Below are 17,652 nucleotides of genomic sequence, written 5' to 3'. Positions count from 1 at the left end.
CCTGGCACTACTGCAGCCTCCAGTGGGTGTTTGCTTGTTGGTGGTGTTAGAGGTGTTAATGGTTTATTTGGCTTAATTAATCCATGAGCCTTAATTAGAAGGAATGCCTGGGGATGGAGTGTCCTGCCTTGCTTTCCCTGGGAGCTGAGGCTGTGAGCCAGCTCCCCTGGGGATACAGGAGGGCTGGGCAGGCCTGGGAGCCCCTGGGGAGTCCTGTGCCCACAGCTGGGCTGGGACAGGGCACAGGGGACAGGGAGGGGCTGCCCCAGGCCATGGGTAAGGTCATGGCATGGTTTGGGCTGGGAGAGACCCTAAATCCCCTCCAGTGCCACCTCCCACTGTCCCAGCTGCTCCAGCAGTGTCCAGCCTGGCCCTGGGCACTGCCACAGCTGCTCTGGGAGTTCCAGCCCAGCCCCTCCCACCCTCCCAGGGAAGAGGAGAGCCCAAAATGCCCCAAAGCTCTCAGAATCCTGGCTCCATGTCTGTGATTTCCCTTTATCTGCTGTAAGCTGCTTATCCTGCTGGCTGCAGTGTGCTGGCTGCAGTGACCTGTGGCCATGGGTGGCAGGGCAGGGTGGAAATTCCCCAGCTCAGCTCCCCCTGCTCAGCCAGGGCTGCCACAACTTCCCCTTCACCCTCCCAAACTTCTCCTTGCATTTTGGACTCTTTGGGGGATGAATGCTGCTGTCATTGGTGATGAAATTATTCCCACTCTGCTCCTTAGGAATTTAGATTAGATTTAGATTATATTTTGGGAAGGAATTCCTGGCTGGGCTGCCCCTGGATCCCTGGCAGTGCCCAAGGCCAGGCTGGACACTGGGGCTGGAGCACCTGGGACAGTGGGAGGTGTCCCTGCCATGGCAGGGGGGCACTGGGGGGGATTTGAGGTCCTTCCAGCCCAAACCATCCCATTCTGTGATTCTGTTTTCATTTTAATGCCACACAGGTTCTGCACACAGACTAAGGAGAAAATAGAAGACCTATAAATAAATTATACTATAAACTAAATTATAAACTGAACTATAAAATAATCAAAGCAAACAGACAAGTTCAGCTGAGCTGCCCCTGCACTGGCAGGCATGAGCAGCTTGTGCTTTTTAAGGTATTTGTGCACCCTGACAGGACCTGGGAGCCCAGCACAGGGGAGTGCCTGGAGTCACAAGTGGAATGTTCCTCCTCAGGGACAAACACAGGTTCAGCTCTGCATGTGCCTTTCTTTTCCTGTCAGGACCACCAGCTCCAGGCCTGCTGGGATCAGTGCTGGAAGCCTGACTTAGGCCTGGCTTTATTGCTTTAGTTGGATGCTTTTCAGTGGGCTGAAGGGACACTGAAGGGATTAAGCACTTGTTACACCATAGCCCTCTCAGGGCAGGGCAGCTGTGCTGCTGCTGGAGTGCCTGGGAAATTGGGAAACAGTGTGTGCATGGAGGCAGCCATGGAAAAGTGCCTGTCAGCTTTGGAGAAGGCTGTTCTTGTGCCCTGGGATGTTTTTGGGGCCCCTGGCCAAGGGGGCCAACAGGTTGTAAACAGTGATTGTAGGACAAATCTGATTACTGCAATTATGGCAGAGTTAGTGCTCAGGCCAAACTTAAGTCTGTGGAAAAATCCTGACCACCTAAGGCTGGGGAAACAAAGAGGAAAAACAGGATTAGGATGCATTAGTGCAGGTTATTGTCCTTGCTGCAGTGAGGTGGAAGCAGGTGCATGTGATGGGTGAGCACAAGCTGTGTTTTGGGGGGGCTGCAGGAAAGGACACACTGCTGTGCCTGGGCCTGTTCTCCCTGCTGCTGTGTCCTGGCCCCAGCACACACACACTCTGGACATGCTGGCCACTCCTTCCCCAGCTTAGTGTTCCCTGAGGTGAATCCAAGTGCTCCTGGGATCCAAATGCCACTGGAGTGGGGGCAGTGAGAGGGAGCTGCAGCCCCTGTCCTGTACCTGGGTGTCCCTCCCACTCCTCCCTCTCTGCTGGGTCAGCCCCTGTTCCATCCCACATCCCAGGGGATGGATGGATCCAGGGTTATCCTGGGGCAGGAGGGTGTGGGAAGGGACCCCCAAGGGTCATGGAATCCAACTCCTGACCCCACCAATCCCACCCTGAGAGCCTTGTCCAAGTGCTCTGGCAGGAATTTGGGGAATTAACCTAAAAACATCCAGATTGTAGAGAACCTTCCACTGAGGCAGAGCACCTGCTACAGTACCAAAGCACTCAGAATTCAGCACAGCTCACTTTGAAAAATCCTCTGTCTCAAATAAAACCAATGAGCTGCTCATGTGCTGTTGTGTAGGATCTAGAAAAATAAAATCATTTCAAAGGACTCAGCCCCCCTCACCTGTGCTGGGTTTTGGTTGCAGGTGCTGGAAGCGTTTGCTGGGCGCCTGATTAAGGTGGGAGTTTTATCCAGGAGGGATATTCCCAGCCTGACCAAGTACCAGCTCATCCTGGCAAGGGATCAGTACAGGAAGAACCCCTCTGCACAACATGCAGTAAGTTCTTTATTTATTTTGTGCTATTAAAGTAGGGAATAAATAGGAATAATCCATTGTTGCATTATTTCCAGAGACATTTTAAGTAGAGTTCTGTTTTTAGCCATGGAATAAAATATCATAGAGTTACAGCATGGTTTGGGATGGGGAGAATCTTTAAGATCATTTATGAAATCTATAAAATATTCCTGATTGTTCCACCTTTCTGGATGCCACTATAGAAAACTTAAGGAAAAGATCAAGAACTCAATTTAAATAAAATTGCTTTGAGAACTTGCATTGTAATCACTGACAGCCAAGTTTTCCTTTTCCCCTCAAAGGTATATATTCCTGCTCCTGTTTTTTGGTAAATCCTCCTGGAATGGTCAAATTTTATAAACTTAAAGAAAATTGCCAAAAAAAGGTCTGTGTACCTCAGAAAGAGCAATGGGAAATCTCCTTCAGTGCAAGCAAGGCAACTTTCCTGATTTAATTCCATAGCCTGGGTGGGTGTGCAGAGATCCTGGTTCTCCCAGATGCTGATGGTTCAGCTGTCGGTCTGAGGGTTGGTGAGCTGATTTTGGGAGATAACAGAGGTGTTTTGGAGAGTTTTTTGGGGGATTGGCTGCACTGAGCACCGTGCAGTCTGTGCCCTGAGGGCTCTGCTGGCCAGGCTGCTCCCTGGGCATCCCTTTGGCTGTGCTCTGCTCCTCAGGTGTCACTGCTTTAGGGCAGCAATTGCAGGGGGATTCCTGCTCCTCAGCCACTTCCTAATCCACTCTGAGTCTGCTTTTGTCCCCAGGGGATCCACCAAGGCATCATAGAAGGAGACTTTGCCCTGTGCATCAGCCTGTACCACGGGTACGAGCTGCTGCTGCAGGTGGGGACCCGCTCCCTGTTCATCTACCTGTGGGGAATCATGGATGGGTCCAAAGGTGAGCTCCATCCTCCTGGCACTTCCCTGCCTCTGGGGCTGCTTTGCCACAAAAAGGAGGGCTTGCAGATGGAGCTGTGTTCCCCTGGTGTGTTTGGAGAGCCAGGGAACCCTGAGCTGTCCCAACTCTCTCCCAAGGCTTGTCCCGCACCAAGAACGAGCTGGGGCGCAACGAGGACTTCATGAAGCTCTACCTGCAGCTGCAGGACATCTTCTCAGACACTGCCCTGGCTCCTGACTCTGGGGGTGTTTGCAGCAGCACAGCAGGTCAGGACTCCCCTTTGGGACAGAATATTCCTCTTTAAAAGTTGTGCTGCACTGGCTGCTGCTCTTTATTCCAGATTAAATTCCCAGTATTGTCTCCCCCTCCCTCTCTCTCTTCCCTCAATGGTTTTAGCTACTTTCAATCAAGTTCTCTATGTCTGAAGTTTTTAATTTGCTCTAAAATGAAGGTTAAAATAAAACTGTTTCACTGCAAGTCTTTTCCAGTGCAGCTCTAACAAAAGTAGCATCACTTTCTCAAAAACGTTCTTCTGTCAGGAATTTATTGTTTTGTTTAGAACCAATATCAGGATTTGGGTTTGACTCAAATAATTACAGTGGGAGGGAATGGAGTTCACTGAACCTTCCTGCTTGTTCCAGGTTTATTTGCATCTTTAATTATTTTATTTCCTTTCTAGAATCGGGAAAGAAAAAGGAATTTGTCTACAGCCATCCAAAATTAAAGAAACTGGAGGAAATCATAGTAGAACACTTCAAGTCTTGGAAACAGAGATGTTCTGGTGAGTACCAACAGCTCAGAGAAAAACTGGGAGTGGAAACAAGGAATCTCCTCCTGACTGATTTCCTCCTTTGTTCTGCTTTATTGCTTTGATTCTTTGTGCACCTTCCCCTCTAGAAGAACTGCACCAGAAGATTTCTATAAGATAAAACTTCCTATAAATTCTCATTATTAATTTGATATAAACTGCTCTAACAGCTGAGTAAATCAGGGATAGGGAGCTCATTCCTGGGGCTGCCACATTTCCTGCTGCTCCTGTCCCAGTTTTGCTGCCAGTCCCTCCTGCAGAGCTCCATGAACACATTTGAGAGCCTTAAGGATAAAAGTTCTGATACCCAGCCTGAGGATAAGAATTAACAGCTCTGAGGCATCAATTTGAAATTCAAACCCTTCAGTTACATTGCCCAGTCTCTCATTCTTTTTCACCTTGATGAGGACATCATTCAGATCTCTTTGGTTTTGGGATGTTTCAGCTTCCTGATTCCAGCCTTTGGGATGATTACATGAGTAGTAATAACATTTGTTTTGCATCTTGTTCACTTTTTATCTTGCCTGTTTGGATCTTTGTGCTCTGTGAAGTTTGATAATTTCTGACCTTCCCTTCCCTCTTTTTTTATGTTTTTTTTTTTCTCTCTTGGATGCAGTGTTCTCAGCAAACCTTTGAAATGACTGATGCTTTCTAGTGGGCAGCTTTGTTTCCCATTTCTGGGTTTGTAACTTTAGGATAAGTCCCAATGCATTTAATACAATTCACTCTTTTTTTTCCCCTTGCCATTCAGAGTTCTTTCTGTCCTCCCAACCTCCCTCCTTTAAAACCCATACATTTGAGATGGAAAGGGAGGGAATTCATGCCCAAAGTCATCAGCCATACCTGGAACAGCACCAGCCTTTTCTGTTCCATTCATTGCCCAGGGAAGCTGTGGCTGCCCCTGGATCCCTGGAATTCCCAGGAGTTGGGAATTCCTGGCTGGGCTGGGATTGCCAGAGCAGCTGTGGCTGCCCCTGGATCCCTGGCAGTGCCCAAGGCCAGGCTGGACACTGGGACACTGGGACACTGGAGGATTTAATGTCCCTTTAACCCAAACCAGTCTGGGATTGTGGGATGTTGGTTCTGCTGTCCTGAGGGTCCTAAACTGGAGAAACAGAGACAGCAGCATTCTGAACATCATTCCAAAACACTTCCCATCCAAGCCCAGCTGTTCAGAGTGACTTTGGTAACAGCACCTCAGATAAAGTCATTCTCATTCTCCCGTTCTCCAAAATTAGAGGCTGCTTTGATCCAAAAAGGGATTTTTCAAGGAGTGAATCTTGGAGCACGCTCTGCCCATTTTCCCACTAAGTGAGACGAGAACTGTGAATGTATAACTTGTGGGGGGGTTCCCCATGCTTTTATATTAAAACCTGTCATTTGGAATGCAGCAGGTGAAGAGAAGAGCGGCAGCTCAGCTGAGGACACGAGGGTGATGATCTTCTCCTCGTTCCGGGACAGCGTGCAGGAGATCGCCGAGCTGCTGGCGCGGCTGCGGCCGGCCGTGCGCGCCATGAGCTTCGTGGGACACGCCTCGGGGCGGGGCAGCCGGGGCTACAGCCCCCGGGAGCAGCTGGAGGTGACACAGGGACAGGGACAGCAGGGCCATGAGCTTCGTGGGACACGCCTCGGGGCGGGGCAGCCGGGGCTACAGCCCCCGGGAGCAGCTGGAGGTGACACAGGGACAGGGACAGGGACAGCCGGGGCTACAGCCCCCGGGAGCAGCTGGAGGTGACACAGGGACAGGGACAGGGACAGCAGGGCCATGAGCTTCGTGGGACACGCCTCGGGGCGGGGCAGCCGGGGCTACAGCCCCCGGGAGCAGCTGGAGGTGACACAGGGACAGGGACAGGGACAGGGGCAGCCGGGGCTACAGCCCCCGGGAGCAGCTGGAGGTGACACTGAGGGACAGGGACAGGGACAGGGGCAGCCGGGGCTACAGCCCCCGGGAGCAGCTGGAGGTGACACAGGGACAGGGACAGGGACAGGGACAGGGGCAGCCGGGGCTACAGCCCCCGGGAGCAGCTGGAGGTGACACAGGGACAGGGACAGCAGGGGCTGCACCCACAGGGAGGAGCTGGAGGTGACACAGGGGACAGCAGGGGATTCAGTCCCCGGGAGCAGCTGGAGGTGACACTGAGGGACAGGGACAGCCGGGGCTACAGCCCCCGGGAGCAGCTGGAGGTGACACTGAGGGACAGGGACAGCCGGGGATACAGCCCCTGGGAGCAGCTGGAGGTGACACTGAGGGGACAGGGACAGCAGGGGCTTCAGCCCCAGGGAGCAGCTGGAGGTGACACAGGGACAGGGACAGCAGAGGTTTCAGCCCCAGGGAGCAGCTGGAGGTGACACAGGGACAGGGACAGCAGAGGTTTCACCCCCAGGGAGCAGCTGGAGGTGACACAGAGGGGACAGCAGAGGTTTCAGCCCCAGGGAGCAGCTGGAGGGGACGCAGGGACAGGGACAGCAGAGGTTTCACCCCCAGGGAGCAGCTGGAGGGGACACAGGGACAGGGACAGCAGGGGCTACAGCCCCCGGGAGCAGCTGGAGGTGACACAGGGACAGGGACAGCAGAGGTTTCACCCCCAGGGAGCAGCTGGAGGGGACACAGGGACAGCAGTTAGTGACAAACAGCATTGACTGTCAGCAGCTCCAGGGCTGTGTGGCAGGGCCTGAGCTCTAAGTGTTGTTAGTAAATCCCTGTGGAGTCCAGTGGTTGACAGAGTATCCAAAATTGTACTCACTGAATAGATCAATAACTTCAATGTATTTAGATCAGTAAGAACAATATATTGATCTTATGTTAGCATTATTGATCATTATGGTAACAATGCTAAATTTAGGTACCAAACATCTGGGGAAATGTGGGAATACATGCTGTAGGATTTTCTTTTTTCTTCTAGTAGGAAAGATAAGATGTAATAAAACAGATTAATTCTGATCTAGCAAAGCTAAAAAAAAGACAGCCCTTGAAATACTTAATTGCTAATTTGGGAGGATCATTTTTACAGGAACACTGTGGTTGGAAGCAGGATAAGTTATGCTTTTCAAAGGAGGGATGTGGGACTCCAGGTGCCTCATTAAATGCTGTTTTTTGTATGCAGAGGAGACAGCAATTCACAGGTTGTGGGTGACAAGAGCCCAGCCCACAGTGGTTTTCTTGCAGTGGAAAATTCTTTTTTCAACTTGCAACACTGACCTTCTTGTTTGCCTGTGAAATCTTTTTGCTTGGTAAAGCATCTTCTGTTTGAGGTGGATTTATCCTTTGCTCTGAGCCATAAAAACTCCTTCCAGCTCACTATTTTCCTTCTTAGTTATCCACTGAGACTGGCTCAGCAATTCTTTTCTTCTGTATCAAAACTTGCTTTCATTTCCATTCCTTCTTCAGATTCTGCATTCCAAGATCTTTCTGCTGCACATACACATCTGTGAGACCTTCCTGTCAACTCCCTATCCATCCCAGCAGTGCTTTTTGCCTTTTGTTTTACAGTTCAAGAGCTGAAATGCTGATGTTGGTCACACTGGGGTGTGATGTTTGATCACAAGGTGGCAGCTGGGATGTTTAAAAAGATGGAATGTTGGTGTTTTGGGGTACAGATCAGCTGTTTTGGGGTACAGATGAGATTTTTTAGGATAGATGAGGTGTTTTAGGGTACACATCAGCTGTTTTGGGGTACAGATGAGCTGTTTTAGGGTACAGATGAGTTTTTTTAGGACACAGATGAGGTGTTTTAGGGTACAGATCAGCTGTTTTGGGGTGCACATCAGCTGTTTATGATACAAATGAGTTTTTTAGGATACAGATGAGTTTTTTTAGGATACAGATGAGGTGTTTCTGGGTGCACATCAGCTGTTTATGATACAAATGAGTTTTTTAGGATACAGATGAGGTGTTTCTGGGTGCACATCAGCTGTTTATGATACAAATGAGTTTTTTAGGGCACAGATGAGGTGTTTTAGGACACAGATGAGCTGCTTCAGGGTACACATCAGCTGTTTTAGGGTACAAATGAGTTTTTTTAGGATACAGATGAGGTGTTTCAGGGTGCACATCAGCTGTTTATGATACAAATGAGTTTTTTAGGATACAGATGAGGTGTTTCAGGGTACACATCATCTCTTTTATGATACAAATGAGTTTTTTAGGACACAGACGAGCTGTTTCAGGGTACACATCAGCTGTTTTGGGGTACAGATGAGTTTTTTTAGGATACAGATGAGGTGTTTTAGGATACAGATGAGCTGTTTCAGGGTGCACATCAGCTGTTTCGGGGTACAGATGAGTTTTTTAGGATACAGATGAGCTGTTTTGGGGTGCACATCAGCTCTTTTATGATACAGATGAGTTTTTTCGGGCACAGCTCAGGCTCCTGGCTGGGCTGTGAGCGCCCTTGCCGTGTCCCCGCAGGTGGTGCGGCGGTTCCGGGAGGGCGGCTACAACACGCTGGTGTCCACGTGCGTGGGCGAGGAGGGGCTGGACATCGGCGAGGTGGATCTGATCGTGTGCCTGGACGCGCAGCGCAGCCCCGTGCGCCTGCTGCAGCGCATGGGCCGCACCGGGCGGCGGCGCCGCGGCCGCGTCGTGCTGATCCTGGCCCGGGGCCGCGAGGAGAGGGTGAGTGCCGGGGGAGGGACACGGGGACACACCCTGGGGACATCCGGGACATCCCAGCCATCGCAGACATCCTGACATCACAGACAGCCCAGTCATCCCGGACATCCCAGCCATCGCAGACATCCTGACATCACAGACAGCCCAGTCATCCCAGCCATTGCAGACATCCTGACATCACAGACAGCCCAGTCATCCCAGTCATCCCGGACATCCCAGCCATCGCAGACATCAGACATCCCACCCATCCCAGCCATCCCAGTCATCCCAGCCATCACAGACATCAGACATCCCACCCATCCCAGCCATCCCAGACATCACAGACATCAGACATCCCACCCATCCCGGCCATCCCAGTCATCCCAGTCATCCCAGTCATCCCAGTCATCCCAGCCATCCCAGCCATCCCAGTCATCCCAGTCATCCCAGCCATCGCAGACATCCTGACATCACAGACAGCCCAGTCATCCCAGTCATCACAGACATCCCAGTCATCCCGGCCATCCCAGCCATCGCAGACATCCTGACATCACAGACAGCCCAGTCATCCCAGTCATCACAGACATCCCAGTCATCCCGGACATCCCAGCCATCCCAGCCATCCCAGCCATCCCAGTCATCACAGACATCCCAGTCATCCCAGTCATCCATCCCAGCCATCCCAGCCATCCCAGCCATCCATCCCAGCCATCCCAGCCATCCCAGCCATCCATCCCAACCATCCCAACCATCCATCCCAGCCATCCCAGCCATCCCAGCCCTGCTGCTGCACACCCCAGCAATCCCAGCCTGGGGCTGGCTGTGCTGTCCCAGCGCTCCTGCAGCACCGGCAGCCTCGGGTAGTGCCAGCTGGGGAGCCTGGGCAGTGCCAGCACTGACATCCAACCTAAACCTTCCTGAAATCCAGCTAAAACTGTCTGAAAACTAACTAAACCTTCCTGAAATCCAGCTAAAACTGTCTGAAATGCAGCTAAAACTGTCTGAAAACTAACTAAACCTTCCTGAAATCCAGCTGAACCTTCCTGAAATCCAACTAAACCTTCCTGAAATCCAGCTAAACCTTCCTGAATTCCAACTAAACCTTCCTGAAATCCAGCTAAATCTTAATGAAATCCAACCTAAACCTTCCTGAAATCCAGCTAAACCATCCTGAAATCCAACTAAACCTTCCTGAAATCCAACTAAACCTTTCCTCAAATCCAACCTAAACCTCCCCAGCCCATCCCTGGGTGCTGTCCCTGTCTCTGTCTCTGTCCCTGTCCCTGGGGTCAAAGCTGCAGCTGCTGCCCAGGTGAGTCTCTGCTCAGCCTCCTCATTCACTGTCACAGGAACCTCCAGCACAGAGCCTGCAGTGGTTTGGGTTGGGTGGGACCTGAGAGATCTCCAGAGCCACCTCTGGATGGGCAGGGACACCTCCCACTGTCCCAGTGTCCAGCCTGGCCTTGGGCACTGCCAGGGATCCAGGGGCAGCCACAGCTGCTCTGGCAATCCCAGCCCAGCCAGGAATTCCCAATTCCCAACATCCCATCCATCCCTGCCCCTGGCAGTGTCCCATTCCCTGTGTCCTGTCCCTCCATCCCTTGTCCCCAGTCCCTCTCCAGCTCTCCTGGATCCCTTCAGGTGCCCTCAGCTCTCCCTGGATCCTTCTCCTCTCCAGGGAACATTCCCAGCTCTCCCAGGCTGCCTTGTCACCAAACTCAGTCTCCAGGGGTGTTGCAAGGCTGCAGAGGAGGGTGTGGGGCTGGGAGGGGACCCTGGAGTGCTGCTGGTGGCACTGGCCCAGGCTGCTGTTGCTGGGCTGGGGACACGCTGGCACCCAGAGCTGCCTTGGGTGGCTCTTGAGTGTGAGGATGAGGAGATGAGCTCAGGTGCAAATCCACTTTGGCTGGGTTCCTGCAGCCCAGCTCTGAGGCACAGCAGCATTAATCATTAATCAGTAATCATTAATCATCCCTGGGACAGACTGTCCTCACACATCCATGTGCCACTGGCAGTGTGCTGGGAGCTGGGGGAGCCCAGCACAGCTGGGCCAGCTGCATCCACAGCCTGCAGGGCTGGGATGGGCAGGGATGGCAGGGCAGGGCTGGCAGGGCAGGGCTGGGCTGGGCAGGGCTGGGCAGGGCAGGGCTGGGCAGGCAGGGCAGGCAGGGCTGGCAGGGCTGGGCTGGCAGGGCTGGGATAGGCAGGGCTGGGCTGGGCAGGGCAGGGCAGGGCTGGGCTGGCAGGGCTGGGATGGGCAGGGCTGGGCTGGGCAGGGCAGGGCAGGGCTGGCAGGGCTGGGCAGGGCTGGGCAGGGCAGGGCTGGCAGGGCTGGGCAGGGCAGACAGGGCTGGGCTGGCAGGGCTGGGCTGGGCTGGGCTGGGCAGGGCAGGATCTGGGCAGGGCAGGCAGGGCAGGGCAGGGCTGGGCAGGGCTGGGCTGGGCTGGGCAGGGCTGGGCAGGGCAGCATCTGGGCAGCATCTGGGCAGCATCTGGGCAGGGCAGGGCAGGATTTGGGCAGCGTTTGGGCAGGATCATTTGGGCAGGATCATTTGGGCAGGATCATTTGGGCAGGATCTGGGCAGGATTTGGGCACCATTTGGGCAGGACAGGCTGGCCACTCCCTGCTGCCATCACTGGTGAAAGGCAGTGCAAACCAGTAAATCCAAGATCTGTGTAAATCAATTGTAAACCCAAAATTTGAGACTCTGGGTGTTATTTCACTTACTCCAGTCCATGCCCTAGCTCTGGCTGGGATTGTAGGTGGCAGGGATTTAATTCTGAATGAGACTGCAAAGAATCCTCCCTGAGGGGAAGAAAGTTTCCCCTTTGAAGGGATGGGAGTTAAAAATGATAAACCTGAGTGGAGATTGTAAATAGATATTTTCTCATGCTGCTTACAGAGGCTGGTGGCTGTTGAAAGCTCTGCTCTGTAATGGGATATAAAATAGTCCCTTAAATTCCTTGGAGCTTCACTGAAGTAGTTGGATTACTGTGTTGCCCAGATTTTCTCAGATACCTTTGAAGCAGAACCTCCCCCCAGGTAGAACAGTCATTATATATAATTTTTTTAAAATTTTGAGGTCAGGAGATAAGTTTAATTGCAAACCAATATTGTCTTGGTTGGTTTGTTTGGTTTTTCTTAAGGGTGTTTTTTGGGGTTATTGTTGGGGTTTAAATTTAGCAGAACTGGAAAAAGACTCAGTGTGGAGGTTCTTCCCCATCACTTAATTTGCAGCTAAATAATTGTCCATGTATTAATTTATGGGAATTTTTGGGGGAATTTTGGGGTTTTTTTGTGTGGTGCTTTTTTTACCTTTGTTTTAGTTTTGGGATATATATATATATATTTTTTTTTTTTTTAATTCTGTGGCTCCCACGTGTTCCCAGGCCCCTGGAACTGCTGGGATAGGGATGGGGATGGGGATGGGGATGGGGATGGGGATGGGGATGGGGATGGGGATGGGAATGGGGATGGGGATGGGGATGGGGATGTCCCCTGGAGCTGCTGGGGTGGGGTTTGGGGTGTCCCCTGGGGTTTGGGATGTCCCATGGAACTGCTGGGATGGGGATGGAGATGTCCCCTGGGGCTGCTGAGGTGGGGTTTGGGATGTCCTCTGGGCGTGGGATGGGTTTGGGATGTCCCCTGGGGTTTGGGATGTCCCCTGGGGTTTGGGATGTGCCCTGGAGCTGCTCAGCCCAGGGAAGCCCAGGGGAGGGAAAAGCCACCAAAGTCCCAACTGTGTGATGTGTTAATTTGATAACATTTTCTGCCATAAAACCCTGGGGTTTGCCTGCTGTAGGATTTCTTGGGATGCCTGAGGGCTGATGAGAGCATGGCCAGCCCCTGCAGTTTTATTGAGGAGCAGCTTCCTTGTCCCTGGGTGATCTCTGCCAGGCCCAGCTGCCCTGGGGCACTCAGCATCAGGGTCTCACCGGGCTTTGGGCACAGACAAACCCTCCTGGGGTTCCAGAGGGAGCTCCAGGTTCTCTCCTCACTTTCCCCACTGGTTTCTCCATTGCACAATGAGTGTAATTAAAAGGACTCAGAGCACTCATGACATCAACAAATCATCTCAGGCCTTTTTTTTTTTTCTTTTTTTTTTTTGCTTGAGCTCCTTTCCCTGTTCCTGATGTAATCTAATTTACATCATCCCTGTATCAGTGGCAGATTGTCACTTCCCCCAGGCAAGGGCTGTGCTCCTTTCTCACTCTCCAGTGCTGTGCCTGCTTCTGGTCCATTAGAAACCCCAAACCAAACAACAGCTTGCTGAGGGAACAGAAAATAATGAGCAACCCCACAGACACCGAGGTGCTCAAAAGCTGTGAAGGAACAATCAATCAGCAGATGATTTATCTATTCACCTTCTCTTTCAGACCTACAACCAGAGCCAGTGTAACAAAAGGAGCATCAACAAAGCCATTTCAGGGAACAAAACCCTTCGTTTCTACCAGCACAGCCCACGGATGGTTCCAGAAGGCATCAACCCCCAAGTGCACAAAATGTTCATCACTGCTGAGAAGGAGGAGCCCAGGATGCTTTCCAGAGGGAGGAGGTGCAGCTCCCTGCAGCACAGATCTGCTCTCTGTGTCCCTGGTAAGAGGATTATGGTGTTTGCAGCGCTGGCAGCCCTCTCTCCTGGGGCTCTGCAGGGTCACTGGCAGCTCAGGCTGCTCCTCTCAGCTCTGCCCTTGGTCATCCCTGGTCACCTTTGTGCATGGACTCACCACTGAAGGGCAGCAGCTGCAGCTGCAGGTGTTCATCCCAGAGCTTCAGGCTGGATTGGCTTGGAGGGACCCTCCCCTGCCCCAGGCTCTGCCAGGGTGGGGCAGCCACAGCTGCTCTGGCCATCCTGCTTTGTGAATGGCAATGGAATAGAAATGCTTGAAAACTGAAGGGTTTTGATGTGAGGAGAAGGAGTGATCAAGGGTAGGATATTTATGAGTTGTGCAGAGGAAAATTAGGAAAATTCTCTTGGAGGCTTTTTAGCTGGTGCAGTTCAGTGGCATGGGAATGCTCAGGAAACTGAACACAATCCTGAGATGGGAAACAAGAGCTACTTTTTATAAATACCTGGGAATTTCCATGTTCCATCTCCTTGGTAGTGCTCTCTGTAAAGACCAGCAGCAACTTCTTGAAAGAATAAACTCAGAGCCTTGGGAAACTTCTTATTTCTGATTAAACAGACACAGCTGCTGGAAAACAGAGCACAACATGGAGTGAAAAGAATCATTTTGGAGCATTTGTTGGTCTGTCCTAGAAAAGAGAAACGAGCAGGGAGGGCATGAAGAAAATGATAATGAGTGTTCCTGCTGTGGGACAGCACTGCAGGGCTGGAATTAGCCAGAGCCCCTGGTGAGAGCCACCTGTGGGAGCAGCTCCAGGGCTGTGGGTGCTGGCTCCCCAAAGTAGCCAGGGCTGAGTCCCCAAATGTGGCCAGGGCTGAGTCCCCAAAGTAGCCAGGGCATTGTCCCCAGGGTGGCCAGGGCATTGTCCCCAGGGCAGGTCCCCAGGGTGGCCAGGACATTGTCCCCAGGGCATTGTCCCCAAAGTGGCCAGGGCATTGTCCCCAGGGTGGCCAGGGCATTGTCCCCAGGGCATTGTCCCCAGGGTGGCCAGGGCATTGTCCCCAGGGCATTGTCCCCAAAGTGGCCAGGGCATTGTCCCCTGGGTGCCCAGGGCATTGTCCCCAGGGTGCCCAGGGCATTGTCCCCAGGGCATTGTCCCCAGGGTGGCCAGGGCAGGTCCCCAGGGTGGCCAGGGCATTGTCCCCAGGGCATTGTCCCCAGGGCATTGTCCCCAGGGTGGCCAGGGCATTGTCCCCAGGGTGGCCAGGGCATTGTCCCCAGGGCATTGTCCCCAAAGTGCCCAGGGCATTGTCCCCTGGGTGCCCAGGGCATTGTCCCCAGGGTGGCCAGGGCATTGTCCCCAGGGCATTGTCCCCAGGGTGGCCAGGGCATTGTCCCCAGGGTGCCCAGGGCATTGTCCCCAGGGCATTGTCCCCAAAGTGCCCAGGGCATTGTCCCCAGGGCATTGTCCCCAGGGTGGCCAGGGCCCAGTGCCCCTCCTGCCAGCCAGGCCTGGCCTGTGCAGGTCACTGAGCACCAGCCTTGTGTGGAATCCCCTTCACTGCTGGGTGAACCAGGGGCTGCTCCTGATTTTAGTGGCACTCAGGATAAAGCTCCAAGAGAGGACAAGGAAAGGAGTTTCCAGGATATAAACTGGTGCAGCTGGCAGCACTGGGTGAGCTGGGTGTGCCCTTATCTCTGCTCTCACTTTGTTCTTGAGCTCCATTCATCCTCAGGTTTCTCCATGGCAGAAGCTGAGCTGTCATGGGCTGAATTATCATAGGAATTTAGCATTCTCCTCATTTTCTTGTCAGAATAAATACAACCATGGAACCATTTAGGCTGGAAAACCCCTCTGAGTGCATGGAGTCCAACCCTTCCCAAGTGCCACCTCCACAGGGCTGTGAATCCCCCAGGGATGGGGACTCCAGCCCTGCCCTGGGCCCTTCCAAGGCCTGGCCACCCTTTCCATGAAGAAATTCCTCCCCTTGTCCAACCTGAACCTTCCCTGGCACAGCCTGAGGCCATTTCCTCTGCTCCTGTCACTCATTACCTGAAAAAATATACATTTCTGTTCTTTTTAATTTGATCCAATTTCTATTAATTTTACACCCCTCTTCCTCTTCAAAACCTCTTCCATAACTTTTGGTGTTTAGCCCCAGAAGGATCCTTGTCTTGAGCTGCTCCATCATTAACCAAGTGTGTCCTTCACTTTTCAGAGCTCTCCTTCAAAAAGTGCAGCCAAAAAATCCTTTACTCCATCATCCTCTTATATAATATCTTGTATTTTAAGATTCTTTTTTCTTTTTGATCTTTGGATTTTGTTTAGGAGTTTCTTTAGGAGTTTGCTAAAGTGAGGAGCATGTTAATGTTGTTGTTCCTGGAGGCTGAGTCTCATTCCAGTCTCCACTAACTCCTTTTTCTTTTTGCTTTTGTCCAGATGAAATCTCATTTTCTTAATTCTTTGTGGTTTCCACAATTCACCCACTCCCTCCTTTCACCCTGATCAATTTTGAGTCATCAATAACTGTGGGTTTTGTTTGATTTTACAGTTTCATGTTATTTCTATATTTGCTGCTTTTATCCTAATGGTGATTGGTTTTTAGGATTTTTAGGATTACCAACACCTGCTTTGGTGTTTAGACCTCTGTGGGGTTTTCATGCCTTTCCAGTTGCCTGTGGCTAATTCTTGCTCTCTTCCCACTTCAAGGACAATGACAATTCCTTGGTTCTGGAGAGAAACAAGGAAAATAACCTGGATTATTTGAGAGCTGTTTGTGTGGTAGGGCCTGGCATCCCTCACTGGGAATGTTCTGGAGGATAATTACCTGTGGGACAGCACAGCTGCTTCCCAAGGAGGGGAGAGGCTGTGCCAGGGACTGCAGGAGATTCCCAGCCTGGATCCAAACAGCCTCCCTGAGGATGGGCATGTTCTCCCTGCCCTCCCCTTCTCTGCTGGCAGCACTCCTGCTTGCCCAGCTGCCTCTTGCTTTGTGTCTGGGGAATGTTCTGGGCTCCCTGTGCTCCCCAGAGCTCTGGGAATTGTCTGTTCCTGGCAGGTTGCTGGGATCAGCTGGGCTGGTATCAGGGATCATCTTGTCTGTCCCAGGGAGCAGGAGCACAGCCCTGAGCCACTGCTGCTGCCAGCTGGGCTGGAGGGCAGCAGAGCTCAGGGCAGGGGGTGGGCACAGCCCAGGCTGCCAGAGCCCCTGGAGCCCTGGGACAGCCAGCCTGGGACTGTGGGGGCTGGCTGGGCTTTGGGGGTCCCTTCCCACTCAGGATATTCCTGATCCTGTGATCCCTGTGTGTCCCTTCCCACTCAGGGTATTCCTGATCCCTGTGGATCCCTTCTCATTTGGGACATTCCTGATCCTGTGATCCCTGTGTGTCCCTTCCCACTCAGGATATTCCTGATCCCTCTGGGTCCCTTCTCACTCAACATTCCTGATCCTGTGATCCCTGTGGGTCCCTTCCCACTCAACATTCCTGATCCTGTGGGTCCCTTCCCACTCAGGGTATTCCTGATCCTGTGATCCCTGTGGGTCCCTTCCCACTCAGATATTCCTGATCCTGTGATCCCTGTGTGTCCCTTCCCACTCAGGATATTCCTGATCCCTCTGGGTCCCTTCTCACTCAACATTCCTGATCCTTTGGGTCCCTTCCCACTCAGATATTCCTGATCCTGTGATCCCTGTGGGTCCCTTCCCACTCAGGATATTCCTGATCCTGTGATCCCTGTGAGTCCCTTCCCACTCAGCATTCCATGATTCCAAATGCTTCTCTGAGAATTTTCATTTCCTTTTCCTTCAGGTCTCTTTTTTCCTCCTCTGCCAGGTCCTTGGCCTGGGTGTTATCTCTTCAGGAATGTGACATCTCCTACACTGGAGTCAGAAATACTTTACAGCAATGTTGATCTTCTGGGATTTTTCAGGCCTGAAAAAGTCAGTTTTGGTTCATTCTTCCAGGTTTTCCTGAGCAGGGCTTGGACTCAGGGTTTGCTCTGTGCAGACACAGCCCCTGGCAGCTGGATTGAGAGCTCCAGGCTGATTCCTCTTCTGTGGCATTAATTCCCAAAAGAGATTAACCCCAAATCCTGTGTGCACAGACACTGGCAAATAACCTTCATTGTTTTATTCCCAGCATCACACATCTGGCCTGCAAACAATCACCTTAACTGTGATTCTTTGGAATCACTTCCCACCCAGGGCTGTGTGGCATTACTTGGGATAGTGATTTACATCTGTCTATATTTATATTCTGCCCCCCACAAAACTGCTGTTTAA

The 17,652-nt window shown here is 52.1% G+C and overlaps 1 protein-coding gene across 1 annotated transcript in view; it reads left to right on the top strand.

The window, feature by feature from the left end:
* FANCM (FA complementation group M) overlaps positions 1–17,652 on the top strand; it is a 59,779-nt gene that overhangs the window by 21,834 nt on the left and 20,293 nt on the right. Inside the window, exons 5-11 of the mRNA XM_056493770.1 lie at positions 2,356–2,487; positions 3,269–3,401; positions 3,539–3,667; positions 4,081–4,182; positions 5,601–5,788; positions 8,618–8,824; positions 13,178–13,397. Of these exons, the coding sequence (XP_056349745.1) occupies positions 2,356–2,487; positions 3,269–3,401; positions 3,539–3,667; positions 4,081–4,182; positions 5,601–5,788; positions 8,618–8,824; positions 13,178–13,397 (1,111 nt within the window). The remainder of the gene's footprint in view (positions 1–2,355; positions 2,488–3,268; positions 3,402–3,538; positions 3,668–4,080; positions 4,183–5,600; positions 5,789–8,617; positions 8,825–13,177; positions 13,398–17,652) is intronic.

The sequence above is a fragment of the Oenanthe melanoleuca genome, chromosome 5 (genome assembly GCF_029582105.1).
Source record: "Oenanthe melanoleuca isolate GR-GAL-2019-014 chromosome 5, OMel1.0, whole genome shotgun sequence".
NCBI lineage: Eukaryota > Metazoa > Chordata > Aves > Passeriformes > Muscicapidae > Oenanthe > Oenanthe melanoleuca.
Note: the sequence above shows the minus strand (reverse complement) of the source record. Positions and strands in the feature narration are given on the sequence as shown.